Source organism: Paroedura picta, chromosome 18, assembly GCF_049243985.1.
Source record: "Paroedura picta isolate Pp20150507F chromosome 18, Ppicta_v3.0, whole genome shotgun sequence".
Lineage (NCBI taxonomy): Eukaryota > Metazoa > Chordata > Lepidosauria > Squamata > Gekkonidae > Paroedura > Paroedura picta.
Window position 1 is genome coordinate 9,601,935 of NC_135386.1, and position 17,815 is coordinate 9,619,749.

At 48.9% G+C, this 17,815-nt stretch overlaps 1 protein-coding gene across 3 annotated transcripts in view; it reads left to right on the forward strand.

The window, feature by feature from the left end:
* Nucleotides 1-17,815, forward strand: part of EFL1 (elongation factor like GTPase 1) — a 103,398-nt gene that overhangs the window by 42,433 nt on the left and 43,150 nt on the right. For 2 of the 3 annotated variants that reach the window (XM_077317880.1, XM_077317881.1), the window contains exons 16-20: nucleotides 6,485-6,616; nucleotides 7,399-7,546; nucleotides 9,836-10,836; nucleotides 11,398-11,582; nucleotides 14,288-14,650. In XM_077317880.1, the coding sequence (XP_077173995.1) occupies nucleotides 6,485-6,616; nucleotides 7,399-7,546; nucleotides 9,836-10,836; nucleotides 11,398-11,582; nucleotides 14,288-14,476 (1,655 nt within the window). In that variant the 3' untranslated portion in view covers nucleotides 14,477-14,650. Of the gene's footprint in view, nucleotides 1-6,484; nucleotides 6,617-7,398; nucleotides 7,547-9,835; nucleotides 10,837-11,397; nucleotides 11,583-14,287; nucleotides 14,651-17,815 lie in introns of those variants that run through there. The other variant, XR_013227433.1, reaches the window with a different exon arrangement.

The window sequence follows — 17,815 nt, forward strand, 5'->3', positions numbered from 1 at the left end:
CCTTCTCATGAGGTGGCCAAAGTATTTGAGTTTCACCTTCAGGATCTGGCCTTCTAAAGAGTAGTCCGGGCTGATCTCCTCTAGGACTGACCGAGGGCCTCGCAAGAGTCTTCTCCAGCACCAGAGTTCAAAAGCCTCAATTCTTTGATGCTCGGCCTTCCTTATGGTCCAACTTTCGCAGCCATACATTGCAACTGGGCATACCATAGCCTTGACTAAACGCACTTTTGTTGGCAGGGTGATGTCTCTGCTTTTTAGGATGCTGTCTAGATTTGCCATAGCTTTCCTCCCCAATGCAAGCGTCTTTTAATTTCTTTGCTGCAGTCCCCATCTGCAGTGATCTTGGAGCCCAGGAAAATAAAATCTGTCACTACCTCCATTTCTTCCCCATCTATTTGCCAGGAATTGAGAGGGCCGGATGCCATGATCTTCGTTTTCTTGATGTTGAGTTTCAAGCCAACTTTTGCACTCTCCTCCTTCACCCGCATCAACAGGCTCTTTAGTTCCTCTTCACTTTCTGCCATTAGAGTGGTATCATCTGCATATCTGAGGTTGTTGATATTTCTCCCTGCAAACAGTGCGTACGTCATTCTTTGTTCGAAGGCGGCACCGCTGGTATTTACAGCCTCCGATGCCCTCATGGTCATTGGAAGAGAGGGGGAAGAGTGAACTGGGCGTGAGCAGCCTTTGTAAGGAGGAGGAGCAGAACGGTCTGTGCTCCCCCCGTCCCACCCCTCCGGAAAAGCAGCTGACGTTGGCTTCCTGTGTATGGCTTTGTCTTGGAGGAGATGCAGCCTGACCGCGGTTGCTTGCGGGTGATACATGACACGGCCCTCCTCCTCCTCCTCGCAAGGAGCTTTGTGTAGTCAGCAGAAAAATTAGCCAGCTGGGTCTGGCTCTTGTGGAGCCTCGAGTGGCAGAGAGAAACCGGACCGTTTTGGCTTGCTGCTGGGAGCATCATGAAGGGAGGGGAGGGGAGTGTTTGCAGCACACTGCTGGAGTGAGGACAAGGAGATGTGGGGGAGAGGCCCTCTTTGAGCAGGCTGGCTCCTTGAGTCTGTAGATCAGGGGTAGTCAAACTGCGGCCCTCCAGATGTCCATGGACTACAATTCCCACGAGCCCCTGCCAGCGTTCGCTGGCAGGGGCTCGTGGGAGTTGTAGTCCATGAACATCTGGAGGGCCACAGTTTGACTCCCCCTGCCGTAGATCTTCTCCGCAAGGGGTGTCTGGGGAGGGGTGGCTGGTCACATGATTTCTTCCCCAAAACCCAAGCAGGACGTCCATCATAAACAATGAGTCAGGCATGGATGGGTGGATATATTTTGTGCGTTTCCCAATGGCTTGCAGTAGTTTTATTGTTAAAAATTATACGTGACCTGGCTGGGATTTTTTTTTTTCCCCCATGAGTTTGCGTCTCCCTTCCTGATTGCATGAAAAAGTTTTTATTTGGGGGGGGGAGCCCTTTCCATTGGCAACAAACAGTATATTTTAGTTCAGCGATATCCAGCACTGTCCAAGTCATGGGTGTCTTTTCGCCGTCTCCTCCAGCCCCAGCCCCAGCCCTGCTAGACCTTTGCACCCCTTCCTAGAATCACAGAATCATAGAATCATAGAGTTGGAAGGGCCATACAGGCCATCTAGTCCAACCCCCTGCTCAATGTTCATACAATCATAGAATCATAGAGTTGGAAGGGCCATACAGGCCATCTAGTCCAACCCCCTGCTCAACGCAGGATCAGCCCAAAGCATCTTAAAGCATCCAAGAAAAGTGTGTATCCAACCTTTGCTTGAAGACTGCCAGTGACTTCCTATGCAGTGCCAGCCTTCCAATGAAGACTACCTATGCAATGCCAGCCAGGTGCAGACCCTTCTAAGAGCCCCTTCTGAGCGGAGAGGGATTCTTGGGAGCAGCGTGGCATTCGGAGTCGTATGTGATTGGCCTGAACCACTTGTGACATTGCATTCTTGGGATGGAGCCCCCACCCTACCCCTGGAAATATAGAACGCATCTTTGTGCTCATATCTTGTGCTTGGTCTGAGAATCGTAGGATTATGGAGTTGGAAGGGAGCCATCCAGGCCATCTAGTCCAACCCTCCCTGCTCAGTACAGGATCAGCCTAATGGAGAAGTAGCTTTCCAGCTGCGGCAGTCGGCAATTGCTTTCCCAGTCACAAAAGCTCATAGTGGAATAAATATTGCTAGCCTTAAAGTGTGCCTGGACTTCTCTTGCTCTTTGCTGCAGTTGGCTAACATAACCCCACTGGAATCATAGAACCATAGAGTTGGAAGGGGCCACACAGGTCATCTAGTCCAACCCCCTGCTCAACGCAGGATCAGCCCAAAGCATCCGAAAGCATCCAAGAAAAGTGTGCATCCAACCTTTGCTTGAAGACTGCCAGTGAGGGGGAGCTCACCACCTCCTTAGGCAGCCTATTCCACTGCTGAATTACTCTGACTGTGAAAACATTTTTTCTTGATATCTAGCCTATATCGTTGTCCTTGTAGTTTAAACCCATTACTGCGTGTCCTTTCCTCTGCAGCCAATGGGAACAGCATCCTGCCCTCCTCCAAGTGACAACCTTTCAAATACTTAAAGAGGGCTATCATGTCCCCTCTCAACCTCCTTTTCTCCAGGCTGAACATTCCCAAGTCCCTCAACCTATCTTCATAGAGCTTGGTCCCTTGGCCCCAGATCATCCTCGTCGCTCTCCTCTGTACCCTTTCAATTTTATCTACATCCTTCTTGAAGTGAGGCCTCCAGAACTGCACACAGTACTCCAGGTGTGGTCTGACCAGTGCCGTATACAATGGGACTATGAGATTACAGTATGCCCTGTGCACCACCCCAACAAACACACTTGTACAATGCTATATAACTAGAACCTTGGTTGCATTTTCTGGGCCCGTCACTTTCTTCCCTAGATTGGGGCGTACTGCTCACCCGTCCTTCAGAAGTTGTTTCAAAGTGGGAATGACTTAAGAGTCACCCACCCCACTGGCCGATTGCCTTGCCTGCTTTTTGGGAAAGTGGGGCAGGTGCCATGGTAGGCTCTGAAGAGCTATATGTACTTCCCGAGCAACGGAGGGAGGGTCCCCGCCATAGACCGAACAAATGCTCCGAGTGATGTTTCTTGGAAGTATCTGAGTTGATCAACTCTTGTCTTTGGAAGTGACTCTTGACGCTAAAATTAGAAAGCATGACACACGAGTCTTTTATTAATAAACATTTGGGAAGACACGCCTTTTTAAGCCACTTCCATTGTTCCGTTCCGTTCCATCTGTTCACACCCACCCACCCACAGTGGAAGCATCTTTTTTTAAATCTAGAAAATGGGGGGGGGGAAAGGTGGTTCGTATCTGTTAATCTTATTGCCGACGGCCTGGAAGCATGAGGTGTTGTATTCCCCCCCCCCCCCAGAAAAAAAACACATTTTCACAGCATTTCAAAATAGCTTCCTTTCAAGTTAAAAGGCACCGTCTCTGTAGGAAATACGCAGGGACATCCGATTATTCTAGGTATTCTAGACCAGGGCCCTCCGGATGTCCATGGACTACAATTCCCATGTGCCCCTGCCAGCCTTCGCTGGCAGGGGCTCATGGGGATTGTAGTCCATGGACATCTGGAGGACCGCAGTTTGACTACCCCTGGTCTAGACTCCGTAAAGATGCCGATCCAGGCGGATAACTATAATAAACTCATTTTGAAGAAAATGTACCCTGGAAGAAGCAGTTTATAAAAGAGAGCTCTAGGCTTTGGGGATGACAAGCTCAGGCCTTAAGCAGAATTTAGTTTTAGTTTGTTAACTGCAGGTTAGCAGGATGAAGACTCCAAACACCGTTTCCACTGGCTGTTCTCCCAAATCCTGTTTCGACCACGTGTTCCTCTTCAATAGCAGATGACTGCGTAGCGATCAGACCCCCTCCCCCCCCCAAAAAAATAGATATATTTGTCAAGTATAAATATATGTCGTATTAAACAGATTGCAACCATAATAGAAATGGGGAGAACGTAATGTAGTTGTGCCTGATTTGAGAGCTGGCCTGCAACGTTTTGCTTTGGAGTTTGCTGGGGCGGAATGCTCGTCAACATGACGGATGGGCCGCAGAGGGGCCTGTGTATTACAGAGATCCCCCGGGGGATCCCTCTCTGTGGCTGCTGCCCATTCTCCAGGGGGTTTCTGGTTTCTGCCACCAGAATGACAATGTCTCCAGCTGCAGAGCTTGCATGCAAATGACAACGATTTGCGTGTATAGGAGAGAGTAAGGAAAAGAGCCTCTTGTGGCGCAGAGTGGTAAGGCAGCAGACATGCAGTCTGAAAGCTCTGCCCACGAGGCTGGGAGTTCGATCTCAGCAGCCGGCTCAAGGTTGACTCAGCCTTCCATGAGCACCCAGCTTGCTGGGAGGTATACATTAATGACTGGGGAAGGCACTGGCAAACCACCCCGTATTGAGTCTGCCAAGAAAACGCTAGAGGGCCTCACCCCAAGGGTCAGACATGACTCGGTGCTTGCACAGGGGATACCTTTAAGGATATGTTTGGGATTAATTGCTGGAACTGGGGGAGTCCCTGTTGTGGGGAGGAGCCAGCTTTGCATTCATTGCACAGTAGCTTAATGTGTCCTGCTCCTTTAGGTAGTGAGATAACTTGATAGAAGCGACCTCCTATTTGCTTGGTCACACCTCCTGTTTTTTGGTCACACTAAAGCAGAGGTGGCCAAACTGTGGCTCTCCAGATGTCCATGGACTACAATGACCATGAGCCCCAGCTTCAACTGATAACCTTTTAACTGTCAAGATCCCGTTGTCACATGTTCTTGCCATGATGCTTTCATGATCAACGTTGCATTCATTCCGTGCCATTTGCTGTCTTTATTTAGTTCTGTTTGACCAAGGGATTGGGACAGTTGGGAAATGTCTTGAGGACTTTGTGATTTTAACTTTTCAACCCTGGGGAGGTTCGTGGTAGGTTTCCGAAGAACCTCCTTGATGCCTCTTGGTTATCTCTCAGACTATGGCAAGGATCATTCCTTTGTTTTGTCTTCAGCAGTTCTTCTATCGCTTTTGCTTCGGCAGGCTTGTGGCCTGGGAACATTGACGTTTATCACCTGGGACATCCCAAGTAGGCAGGCTTGTGCTGACTTTAGTTTTGGCAAAGACCTGTTTCGCTAATCCTTTCAATAAAGAGATTCTTCAGCCAAGAATCTGCTTCTCAGGGAAGTCAACTCGGCAGTGACATAAATGGCAGATGCCACACTGCAGATTGAGAAAATAGTACTTGAATTCCATTTATCTGTATTCAGGGCATGTCTGGCAATGCCCCCTTGCCATAATGTGAGAACAGTTCCGTAAACCCCTCCTGTCTGGTCATCCAAAAGCATTTCACACTCACCATAGCAGAGCAGATGTGAGTTTGCAAGAGTATGGAACCGGTTTCTTTGCTTGGAGCCTAACGTTTCACCACTGAACAAAAGTCTCAAATTACATGCGCCTCGGTAATAACCAAGATACAACGCATTAAAAACCTGGTATCTTCAAATAATAAGCACATGTTTTGAGCTGCAAACTCTCAGAGTCCTATACGCATTTTTGATTTGTAGCTGAAGGGGATGAATGGCTGCCAGATCTCCAAAGGAAAAACAGCTTTAAAAAAAAAGTCACTTGTGCAGAAGCCAGTTTTGATCATGGCTTTGAGGGCATGTCTCTGGGCTTGCATCACCTTTGTTTCTGCTTGCGGTTTCCACCAGCGCTTTGAGGCCAAAATTAAAACCGGGTTGTGGAGTCTGACCATAGTGGAGAATTAATTGAAAAACTAAACCTCACTGAACGGGCGGGCGGGCTTCTGAAGCCGTCTTGCCACGATATGCTTAAGGGGGGGTCTCTCCTTTCTGTCTTTTCTCCTGCTTTCTCTTTTTAAATCCCCTCAGCTGAGCATCGGGGCGGTGTAATGGTTGGAGGGTTGGCGTGAGACGAAGGAGACGCAAGGTCAGCCTCCCACCCGGATGAAGTCCCTGAGCCAGTTGGTTTCTGTCAGCCTAACCTTCTACGGAGGGGCCTCTTGTGGCACGGAGTGGTAAGGCAGCAGACATGCAGTCTGAAAGCTCTGCCCACGAGGCTGGGAGTTCGATCCCAGCAGCCGGCTCAAGGTAGACTCAGCTTTCCGTCCTTCCGAGGTCGGTAAAATGAGGACCCAGCTTGCTGCTGGGGGGTAAACGGTCATGACTGGGGAAGGCACTGCCATGAGAAAAGATCTTGAATCCACCATGAGCCGGATTCAGCAGTGTCCCTCTGTCAGGGCAAGGCCCTCCAGTTGCTCCCCTAGAATTCCAATAAAGCTCTTTTGGGACTTCTCACTACGAAGAGCCAGGGTTTGCTTAGCAGCCCTCGTGGGTCACGACGCTAGTGCTTATTTGAATGTCCGGCTGAGAAACTAAATGCATTGGTTCCCGTTCCCGTTGTCTTAACCCCGCTCCTGTGCCTTTTAGGGATAGGAGGGCTGCAAGAGTTCGTCCTGAAGTCGGCAACGCTGTCCTCGTCACCGGCTTGCCCGCCATTCACGCCCCTCAACTTCGAGGCGACCCCAATCGTGCGGGTCGCCATAGAGCCCAAGCACCCGAGTAAGTGATTTCCCAGCGTGCCTTTGAGTCTGGATGTCCGTGGACCGCAATTACCATGAGCCCCTACCAGTTTGGTGCAGTGGTTAGGAGTGCGGACTTCTAATCTGGCATGCCGGGTTCGATTCTGCGCTCCCCCACATGCAGCCAGCTGGGTGACCTTGGGCTCGCCACGGCACTGATAAAGCTGTTCTGACCAAGACCAATCAATTCTTCTTCTTCTTCTTCTTCTTCTTCTTCTTCTTCGTCTTCTTCTTCTTCGTCTTCTTCGTCTTCGTCTTCTTCGTCTTCTTCGTCTTCTTCGTCTTAGTCTTCTTCTTCTTCTCTTTCTTTTCCTTCTCCTTCTCCTTCTCCATCTTCTTTCTTCTTCTTCCTTCCTTCTTCTTCTTCTTCTCCTTCTCCATCTTCTTTCTTCTTTCTTCTTCTTCTTCTTCTTCTTCTTCTTCTTCTTCTTCTTCTTCTTCTTCTTCTTCTTCTTCTTCTTCTTCTTCTTCTTCTTCTTCTTCTTCTTCTTCTTCTTCTTCTTCTTCTTCTTCTTCTTCTTCTTCTTCTTCTTCTTCTTCTTCTTCTTCTTCTTCTTCTTCTTCTTCTTCTTCTTCTTCTTCTTCTTCTTCTTCTTCTTCTTCTTCTTCTTCTTCTTCTTCTTCTTCTTCTTCCCTAAAAACTCAAGCTCAAGCTAAAATGTTTTAATTCTCCCGGGTGTGCTCTCATCTTCCTAGGATCTTACGTACACAATCAAATACTCTGGCAATATTATACTTCAGAAACGCTTTTATCCTCTCCAGGTGAAATGCCCCAGCTGGTCAGAGGGATGAAGCTTTTAAACCAGGCTGACCCCTGCGTGCAAGTTCTAATCCAAGAGACCGGCGAGCATGTGTTGATCACGGCAGGAGAGGTCCACCTTCAGCGCTGCTTGGATGACTTGAAAGAGAGGTGTGTTTTGGCGGGGAGGAAGTGATCAAGGTTCAGCGGTTTTCTGTAGCCATCCCCACTCAGCGGAGCTCGTAACTGTGGCTTCACTTCTGGAAAAAGGTCGGAGCCACCTTCCCCTCAGCTCTTCCACGCTATCGGGGTTGTGTCAGGAAGACGGTGTTTAAAGCATGTGGAATGATCCGTTCTGGAGGAATGCCTCGTTCATTCACTCAAGATCCCAGAAGCCCACCCGCAGTGATTTCTGGCTGGCATATCATGACAGTGGAGGGAAACTGGTGGGAAACGTGAGAGCCAGTTCGGTGTACTGGTTAGGAGTGCGGACTTCTAATCTGGCATGCCGGGTTCGATTCTGCACTCCCCCACATGCAGCCAGCTGGGTGACCTTGGGCTCGCCATGGCACTGATAAAACTGTTCTGACCAAGCAGGAATATCAGGGCTCTCTCAGCTTCACCCACCCCACAGGGTGTCTGTTGTGGGGAGAGGAATGGGAAGGCGACTGTAAGCCGCTTTGAGCCTCCTTCGGGTAGGGAAAAGCGGCATATATTAACCAACTCTCCTTCTTCTTCTTCTTCTGCTTTGTGGTTGGCTCCAGCTTCCCTGCCCTGTGTTAGAACCCCAAGTAGGGCAACCCATGTCTCTAGTTTGCTCAATCTTTACATGTCCTGAATCAAAGCACAGAGATTCACTCAGGTGGCTCTCACATCAAAATCCCAAGATGTCATAGTCCCATTGTATACGGCACTGGTCAAACCACACCTGGAGTACTGTGTGCAGTTCTGGAGGCCTCACTTCAAGAAGGACGTAGATAAAATTGAAAGGGTACATAGGAGAGCGACGAAGATGATCCGGGGCCAAGGTTGTCACTTGGAGGAGGGCAGGATGCTGTTTCTGCTGGCTGCAGAGGAGAAGACACGCAGTAATGGGTTTAAACTTCAAGTACAACGATATAGGCTAGATATCAGGGGGGGAAATTTCACAGTCAGAGTAGTTCAGCAGTGGAATAGGCTGCCTAAGGAGGTGGTGAGCTCCCCCTCACTGGCAGTCTTCAAGCAAAGGTTGGATACACACTTTTCTTGGCTGCTTTAGGATGCTTTGGGCTGATCCTGTGTTGAGCAGGGGGTTGGACTAGATGGCCTGTATGGCCCCTTCCAACTCTATGGTTCTATGATTCTATGAATTGGTGTATTCTACACAATGCTTAGGGCTTTCCTTTGTTCCAGTTCATCCCAGCTGCTTTCCCCAAAGACACTGCAAGTAAATTCGGTTCTTCCTCAACTATGTCTTAGACTCCTCTTTGCAAAAACTCCTTCGGAACACTTTTTTAGCCCTCGAAATATTGTACACATGCCAGTGAATCAAATTTGTCCCTGTCGAAAGTGTGGAGCTCTTCGCATTCTCTGTTCAGCAGTTCTCCCATGAGCAGTGCAGGCTCATGTGAGTGGGAAATCAGACCCACAAAAATAATCCATCAGCTCATAAACTTAAGCAGTGTTAGCAGTAAAAAAGAGAGAGAGAGTGATCCATGTATGCCTTGGGGAAAAGTCTGTTTGAGGGGATTCGATAACCACTGTGATTTTTTAAAAATTGTCCCCAGTCTTTTGAAGAAGTTGTTTTTTATACCCCACTTCTCACTACCCAAAGGAGTCTCAAAGCGGCTTACATTCGCCATCCCTTTCCTCTCCTCACAACAGACACCCTGTGAGGGAGGTGGGGCTGAGGGAGCTCTGGCAGGACTGGTCTGTAAGAAAGGCACATTCAGGCCGGGGGTGAGCCCAAGGTCACCCAGCTGCATGTGGAGAAACAAGGAATCAAACCCAGCTCACCACATTAAAAGTTGCTGTTCTTAACTACTACATGGCTAAAGGTAAAGGTAAAGGCATCCCCTGTGCAAGCAACGAGTCATGTCTGACCCTTGGGGTGACGCCGTCTAGCGTTTTCATGGCAGACTCAATACAGGGTGGTTTGCCAGTGCCTTCCCCAGTCATTACCGTTTACCCCCCAGCAAGCTGGGTACTCATTTTACCGACCTCGGAAGGATGAAAGGCTGAGTCAACCTTGAGCCGGTTGCTGGGATCGAACTCCCAGCCTCATGGGCAGAGCTTTCAGATGGCTGCCTTACCACTCTGCGCCACAAGAGGCGTACTTGCCTAATATCATAGGAGGCAGAGGCCTTGGTTGGTTTATCACAAGAGAAGGCAGGTGAGCGATCAATGGCATCCACTCCGTCTCGGAATCCTCCCTGTTTTCCCTCCCTGCTAGACTTAACACTGCTTTCCTGCTTTTGACAGATTTGCCGGGGTAGAGATCAGCGTGTCGAAACCGATCATCCCATTCAGAGAAACCATCACGAGGCCCCCCAAGGTCGACATGGTGAATGAAGAAATCGGCAGGCAGCAGAAAGTGGCCGTCATACACCTGAGCAAGGAGGAGCAGAACAAGATCCCCGAAGGTGTGCAGGTTGACGCGGATGGGCTCGTGACCATGTCGACGGCGAACAAACACGCCACGCTGAGTGTCCGAGCGACGCCACTTCCCGAGGAGTTGACTCGGCTCCTGGAGGAGAACTGTGACCTAATTCGGACCATGGAGCAGTTGACCTCTTCTTTGATCGAAGGCAGGAAAACCCAGGAGATGAATCAAAAGACCCTCGGCCAGATCCGAGAGCTGAAACAAAAACTGGAGCAAAAACTGCAGGGCAGAAAATGGAGAAACGCCGTCGATGGCATCTGGGCCTTTGGCCCCCGGAAATGCGGCCCAAACATTTTATTGAACCGGTTTGAAGGCTATGAGAGATCCGTGTGGCAGTGCTTGGACAAGGGGACGAAAGAGGAGAGCCTGTATCGGGACTTCGACAACAGCATCGTGAGCGGGTTTCAGCTGGCTACGCTTTCGGGGCCGATGTGCGAAGAGCCACTGATGGGGGTCTGCTTTTCAGTGGAGAAATGGGACATGAGCAAGTTTGCGGAGCAGGTGTCCGTGAACAGGCAGGATTCGGAGGAAAAAGCGGCCGGAGAGACGCTGGAGACAGAGGAAGCCTCTCCTGTATTGACTGGCAGAGACTCCAGACCAACTTCAGAAACTAAAGAAGCCGAAGAGAGCAGCCAGCAACCGTTCAGACCCCCGAGTAAACGCAAAGGAGAGACTCTGCCTGCCGATTGCTATGGCCCTTTCTCCGGACAGCTGATTGCCACCATGAAAGAAGCGTGCCGCTATGCTATGCAGGTGAAGCCCCAGAGGCTTATGGCTGCCATGTACACCTGTGAGATCATGGCCACAGCCGAGGTACTAGGTAAGAGAAAGGCTGTCTGGGTGTATGAAGACCTACCCAGCCAATGAATGGAGTATTTCATTGTGCGTTGGGTATAAATGGAAAACCAAAAAATACTGGTTTTATTTGCCTAAAAGAAGAAGAGTTGGTTTTTATACTCTGCTTTTCACTGCTCGAAGGAGTCTCAAAATGGCTTATGATCTCCTTCCCTTCCCCTCCCCACAACAGACGCCCGGGGAGGGAGGTGAGGCTGAGAGAGCTGTGACAGGACTGCTGTGTGAGAACAGCACTATCAGGGCTGTGACTAGCCCAACGTCACCCGGCTGGCTGCCGCTCTTAACCATGAAACCCCACTGTGGTTTTGGCGGTTTTCCAGCATTTTTTTTTTGGCAGCAATATTTATCGTTTTTAATAAAATGAACGTCCAGCTTTTCTGCCCTCAAAAGGGCCACCAATCGTTTTAGAAACCAAAAACCCCTGCGTAGTCTCTCCCCATGTCTATAAATCAGCTCCAGTTCCTTAGTCATGTACATGAATTGGTAGAAAGGATACAGCGAGCTCACGGGGCTTGTGTCTCTGCAGGCCGCGTCTATGCCGTCCTGTCCAAGCGAGAAGGCCGCGTGCTGCAGGAGGAGATGAGAGAAGGGACAGACATGTTCATCATCAAGGCGGTGCTTCCCGTGGCAGAGAGCTTTGGCTTTGCGGACGAAATCAGGAAGAGAACAAGCGGCCTGGCCAGTCCACAGCTGGTGTTCAGTCACTGGGAGGTAAGACTTCCATTTGTTCCCATCAGTCTGAGGATTTATTTCCTGTAGAAGTGATGAGAGCCTCTTGTGGCGCAGCGTGGTAAGGCAGCAGACATGCAAGTCTGAAGCTCTGCCCATGAGGCTGGGAGTTCGATCCCAGCAGCCGGCTCAAGGTCGACTCAGCCTTCCATCCTTCCGAGGTGGGTAAAATGAGTACCCAGCTTGCTGCTGGGGGGTAAACGGTAATGACTGGGGAAGGCACTGGCAAACCACCCCGTATTGAGTCTGCCATGAAAACGCTGGAGGGCGTCACCCCAAGGGTCAGACATGACTCGGTGCTTGCACAGGGGATACCTTTACCTTTACCTTTAGAAGTGACAAAAAGGAATAATAAAAAGATGAGGAAAGAAGTTGAATTATGGTCAGTTAGCTGGTCTGAGGGGGAAAGACTTGGGGAATTCTGTGTGTGTTCAAAACGTCTTTTTCTTTAAGGTCATACTTTTGAAAGTTGGGAATCTTTTTGACGTACTGAAATAAGTATCATGGATCAAGTATTGTTTTGATCATCAGGTGTTGTTTGAGGGTCAACAACAGCAATAAAATGAACTGTTTCCCTCCAGTTTTTTAGCGCCAACCCATGAGCCGGGGCACCCTCCTTTATCCGGGGCACCCTCCAGTTCTGAATTTGCTCTCAGGCTTGAAACCCAAGTGAGAGTGCTGTAGAATTCTTCTCTTCTGCACGAGATCTGCAGTCCCTCCCCCATAAAAAAACTTTCAGTTTGTCCAGGGTTGTTGTTAACATGCATGTTTGCCATAACCAAAAACTTCATACAAAGGCACCATCAGAACTCAACTGACCTGGGGTTTTGGGCGTCCTGCAATAAATGGGCCGGTTTTGCTGTTAGGTCTTAAAACATCATCTAGAGCAAGGGGTAATCAAACTGTAGTCCTCCAGATGTCCATGGACTACAATTCCCAGGAGCCCCTGCCAGCATTTGCTGGCAGGGGCTCATGGGTACTGTAGTCCATGGACATGTGGAGGACCACAGGTTGACTACGCCTGATCTAGTGAATGCAACCAAGGTGTGATAAGCAGATGCACATCTCAACATGTTTCACATGAGCACACTTTCTGCTGCTAAGGGTGCTGGCAGCATTCTGCTGGGTTAGTAGTTGTTCTGAAATTCTCCTGTATCTGATTCTCTTCTCGGTTTCCATAGTTCCAAATTTGTCCGGCCCTGTTTCCAAAGTGGCCCCGAGGCGTGTCATTTGGTTCTTTTTTTTTCTTTCGCATCTGTCCGTTCGCTTGCCTTTTGCTCTGTGACTCCAGCGTGCTTTCGCGCTTGCATGAAAACCGTGCCAAAAAGCAGTCTTGATGTGGTTGTTTTGCAGCTGTATCCAAAGTGAGCAAAATAAAATATCATGCAATCACTGTGCACCACCATATAAAGATCAAATTTCCCCCCTGAACAAATGTAGAGTCCCGTGGCACCTTTAAGACCAACAAGCTTTTATTCAAAGTCTTGAGCGCTCATACATCGAATAAAAGTTTGTTGGTCTTAAAGGTGCTACTACATTTGTTCTAAAAGTGTAAAAACTACACATGTTCAACCTCTGGAGTGATTTTTAGAAGTTCTCCTAGTTAAATTAGAATTATGGTGAAGCAGGCCATAGATAACCAAGGCTACCCTGATCTCAGAAGCCAAACAGGGTCAGCTACTGCTTGGATGGGAGCCAGTGGGGTGCAGTGGTTAAGGTTTATTGTCCTGGGGTCTTAAAGCTGATGTATGTTTTGGGTTTTTATTTAATTTATTCTGGCAGCCTGCTCAGCCACCATGCAAAGGGCAGAACAATTTTATAATTTACAAATATTATTAAGAGCTGGGTTTTTTAATACCCTACTTTTCACTACCTAAAGAAGTCCCAGACACTTTCCCCTTCTTCCCCCCATAACATTGACCCTGTGAAGTAGGTGGGGTGGAGAGAGCTCCAACAGAACTGTTCTACCAGAACACCCCAAAGAGAACTGTAACAGTGTCACCCAGATCCATCCGATCCAGCCAACCACCTCCTGGTTTTGCATCTACCATTTCTGTGGTTGCAGGGCAGCTGCAGAGTTTCATAATATCATAGAGTTGGAAGGGGCTACCAGGGTCATCTAGTCCAACCCCCTGCACTATGCAGGACACTCACAACCACCTGCCCACCCACAGGGACTCCAATTTCATGCCCAAGTGATCGCCCCGACAAAAATCTCCAGAATTCATCCTGGCCTGGAGGGAATTCACCTACCATCCCACAGTGGCGACCAGCAATTCCCTGGGTATGCAAGGAAGGGCCACAAGAGACAAACACTGGCACATCCCTTCCTGCCCACCCTCTCACAACCTGCCTAAGAAACTGCTAAGCTTCTGCATACTTTGGAAAAGTGGGTCCACGTAGAAGCCTGGTTTTTTTTGGCATTCTTGAGGAAGGAAGAGGAAAATGCATTTCAATAATCGGCTATTTATTCAATCAGAAATTCTTTCAAATTCGTTTTTTTTTTTACTCGGCTATCTAATTTTCCGACTGGTCCTTTATTGTTGGGAAACTGTCTCGCTTGATTTGCAGTCTGCTCTGAGCCAGGGATCTTGAAACCCAGAAAATCGATCTAATTTTCCAGTCTGTTTTTCCTCTCTGCCGTCTTCCACGAACGCCGTTCTCTTTTTCCTTCCCTCTTTCCCCAGGTCATTTCGGACGACCCGTTTTGGGTGCCCACCACAGAGGAGGAGTATTTGCATTTCGGGGAGAAGGCCGACTCCGAGAACCAGGCCCGCAAATACATGAATGCCGTCAGGAAGCGGAAGGGGCTGTACGTGGACGAGAAAATTGTGGAGCACGCGGAGAAGCAACGAACCCTCAGCCGAAACAAATGACCACCTCCAGGTCTGCATCTCAGTTTCCGCCGTTAAGTGCCGGTGAACTGTTTTCCGAGCCAGGTATTTCCAAAAAAGTCGCCGTGGACGTTACGGGTTCCGTTTGGGTTTTTCTTGCTGTGAGTTGTCCGCGTCTTGCGTTTGAATAAACCCAAGCCTTTCCAACTTTTAAAATGATTCTGAGCTACAGCTTCTTTTTAGGTCTGTTGTTTAAGCTCTTTCTCCCTCCAAGCAAGCCTGTCCCCTATGTACTGCTCTGCCCCCAAAAAAACCCTGCAAATTTTCTAAGGCAGGGGTAGTCAACCTGTGGTCCTCCAGATGTCCATGGACTACAATTCCCATGAGCCCCTGCCGGCATTCGCTGGTTGACTACCCCTACTGTTCTAAGGCACATGCTCATTTCATGCCTCCCCGTCATCCTGCATGTGAAACGAGATGAGAAGTTAGGAGTTGGCAAATTACTAATCTTTTCCCCGCAGATCCCTCCCCTTCCCCACCACCACCACAATGTTCCAGGACCTGCCAAAGGTCCCTGGAACAGCATGAAAATGTGCTTGAGCAGGGGAGAGGTGCAGAATTTTACCACCACGCATGAAGCACATACATGGACTGAGTCAGGCCCCCCCAGAGCAATGATGGGAACTCAGACTGGTCAAGCCTATCCACGGTCTTAAGTAGGTCCGTCACATCAGCCACGGCCTGGTCCTTTTAACTGGAGGTGCTGGGGATTGAACCGGGGACTTTCTGCTTGTCAAGCACATGACCCACGACCACCACCAAGCTGTCCTCGAGGCTGCCGATTTGAGGAACCGAACTCAACAATTGAGGTGAAGTCAGTGCCTATTGTGTCCCGGCCGGCCCTGACAGTTCTCGGCCCTTTCCTGAGCTGGGTCATTTGCGCTGCTTGGTTTATTTTCCCTGCGACGCTCTTCCTGGAGAAAAGGAGGCCCTGACTGGGCAGCTATTCCCCAGAACAGGGTGCAGCTGAAGTCATCATCAGCTGCAACATGGGAATGAGAATCAGGGCTTAATATGTTGGTTGCTTCCTGTCTCCTGTTTGCCTCTCAGGAGCTGCCTTCCGACGGCCCTAACCGGGGCTGCGGTGTTTGTTGAAAGATATTTCATTGTCAGGGGGAAAGGAACCCTGCAATTAAAAATGCACAGAGGGAAAAGTGGATCGGCCAAACAGACTGTGGCAGGAGTGACTCATTTCTCCTCTAAACATGCATGCTCTCTTGCCCCCTACCCCACCCGCTTTCTCCTAACCATGTGTGGTTAGACCCAGATAGTGGCTCGTCTCGGTTACGGATTTGGGAACATAGAATAAATACAAGGTTTGCGGCTGTTCTCAAGGCCTGACTTTTGACAGAGGCTCTTTTCTTGCGTCGTCGGACTCTCCTTGTGGCGAATTATTCCGAATGCTTCAGGGGCTTCCCAATTTCATCCCAGTGTGCACCACTGCTAGGGTGAAGTCGGAACTTTGGCTTGCTGCTGGGCCCTAAGACTCGGGAGCCATTTGAATTGGGCTTTGGCACTTTGACGGCCTGAGCGCACCAGAGCGCACCAGAGCGCACAAGCCTAATGGCGTTTGCCACCTTGGTATCCCACCTTGGTATTTCTTTCTTTCTTTCTTTCTTTCTTTCTTTCTTTCTTTCTTTCTTTCTTTCTTTCTTTCTTTCTTTCTTTCTTTCTTTCTTTCTTTCTTTCTTTCTTTCTTTCTTTCTTTCTTTCCTTCCTTCCTTCCTTCCTTCCTTCCTTCCTTCCTTCCTTCCTTCCTTCCTTCCTTCCTTCCTTCCTTCCTTTCTTTCTTTCTTTCTTTCTTTCTTTCTTTCTTTCTTTCTTTCTTTCTTTCTTTCTGGATTTATTTAACGCCCCTCTTGGACATACCATCACGGGGTGGTTTACAGAAACTAAAACTCAATAAAACCAGTATATTAATATCAAACAATGTGAAACAGATTAACATTTTGAACCACAAATTGGACACAATAGCATCAGCCAAGAGTACAGGTGTTGGGTGGTAGGAGGTGTCAGAAGAGGAAGATGAGGCAGAAGGCGGGAGGGAGGCCCAGGTTTTAGGTGTGATTATAATTGGCCCCAGTCATAGGCCTGTCAGAAGCTCCATCTTACAGGCCCTGCAGGACTCAAAAAGTTTGCGCTGATTGTATAGAACCCTGATTGCTTGCGGTGGGATCCTAGGTGACCAGGCACTTGATCATGCGTCTGTGACCCAGATTAGCTTGACTGAAGAGCCCTTCCCTTTCTGCACTTGAGAAGGAGGAAATAACTGGATGGATTCTTTCTCTGTTAATTGCTGAACATGGACAGGGTGTAGGCACTCTAGTATGAAAGTTGGTTCTGACAGTCTTCTGTCTGGCCAGAATCACCACCCTAAGGTCCCAGTGGGCGTTCTGAGTTTTGACCATCAAGAAAACTTGGAGCATCAACAAAACTGGAGCCCCAGAGGGAGATACAGACAGACCCCAGAGGAAAATATAGAAACTAGGCATTGTCCTTGGAGATTCTGACAGCATTGCTAAGAGATAAGGACTTGAGGAACAAGGACTTAAGGGAAGACCATCAAGAGTTAAAAATGAACTGGGCCACCATCCAAGCTGGGTTCCAAACCTGACCTCTAGCTGCCATTTTGAGCCTGCAATGGAGCCAGGGCCCTCTTAAACCTTACAAGGTGAGGTAATAATGTGACGAATAATCAAAGCATGTTCCTGTTAAAACGATGTAGGAAGCACACCAGGAGATACATGGCCCCTTGCTTTAAACAAAACAGCCTGGAGTCAAAGGCGTCCCGGGACCTTTGGCCTGGAAGCTCCAGATACTATTCTGTTTGGCTCAGCATATCTAACGCGTGAGTCAGCAGATGACGGCTTGGTTTGCTGCCATTGATAAGACTGAACGGGAGTGCAAACCATTGTTGACTTAGTGTGGCTTTCGACCTTGAATGTTGATCTAAGTCTTAGAAGACTGGGTTTCTTATTGATGGCTGGTGGAGCTGTGAAGACACTTCGTAGGGCCACATTCCTTGCATGGAGAGTGCTGGAACAGATGTGGCTTTGTGGTCAGCTGCGTGCCTTGCGCGCCCTCTCCCACAGCATTTCACAGATGACAATAGGGATATGTCGGTAGCTGCAACACCTCCTTGAGCCCCCCAATAGTTACGTGTTTGAGAAACCTTGAAATAGCCCATTCCCCACTCATTTGCTGAGCAAAGTGTCTTGGAGCACAGATTTACTCCTGTGAATGGAATAACTCTGCACAGGATTGGTCTGTTGCTAAGTTTTCGTTATTTTTATGTTGACGGTGTTTTATTCTTTTTATTGG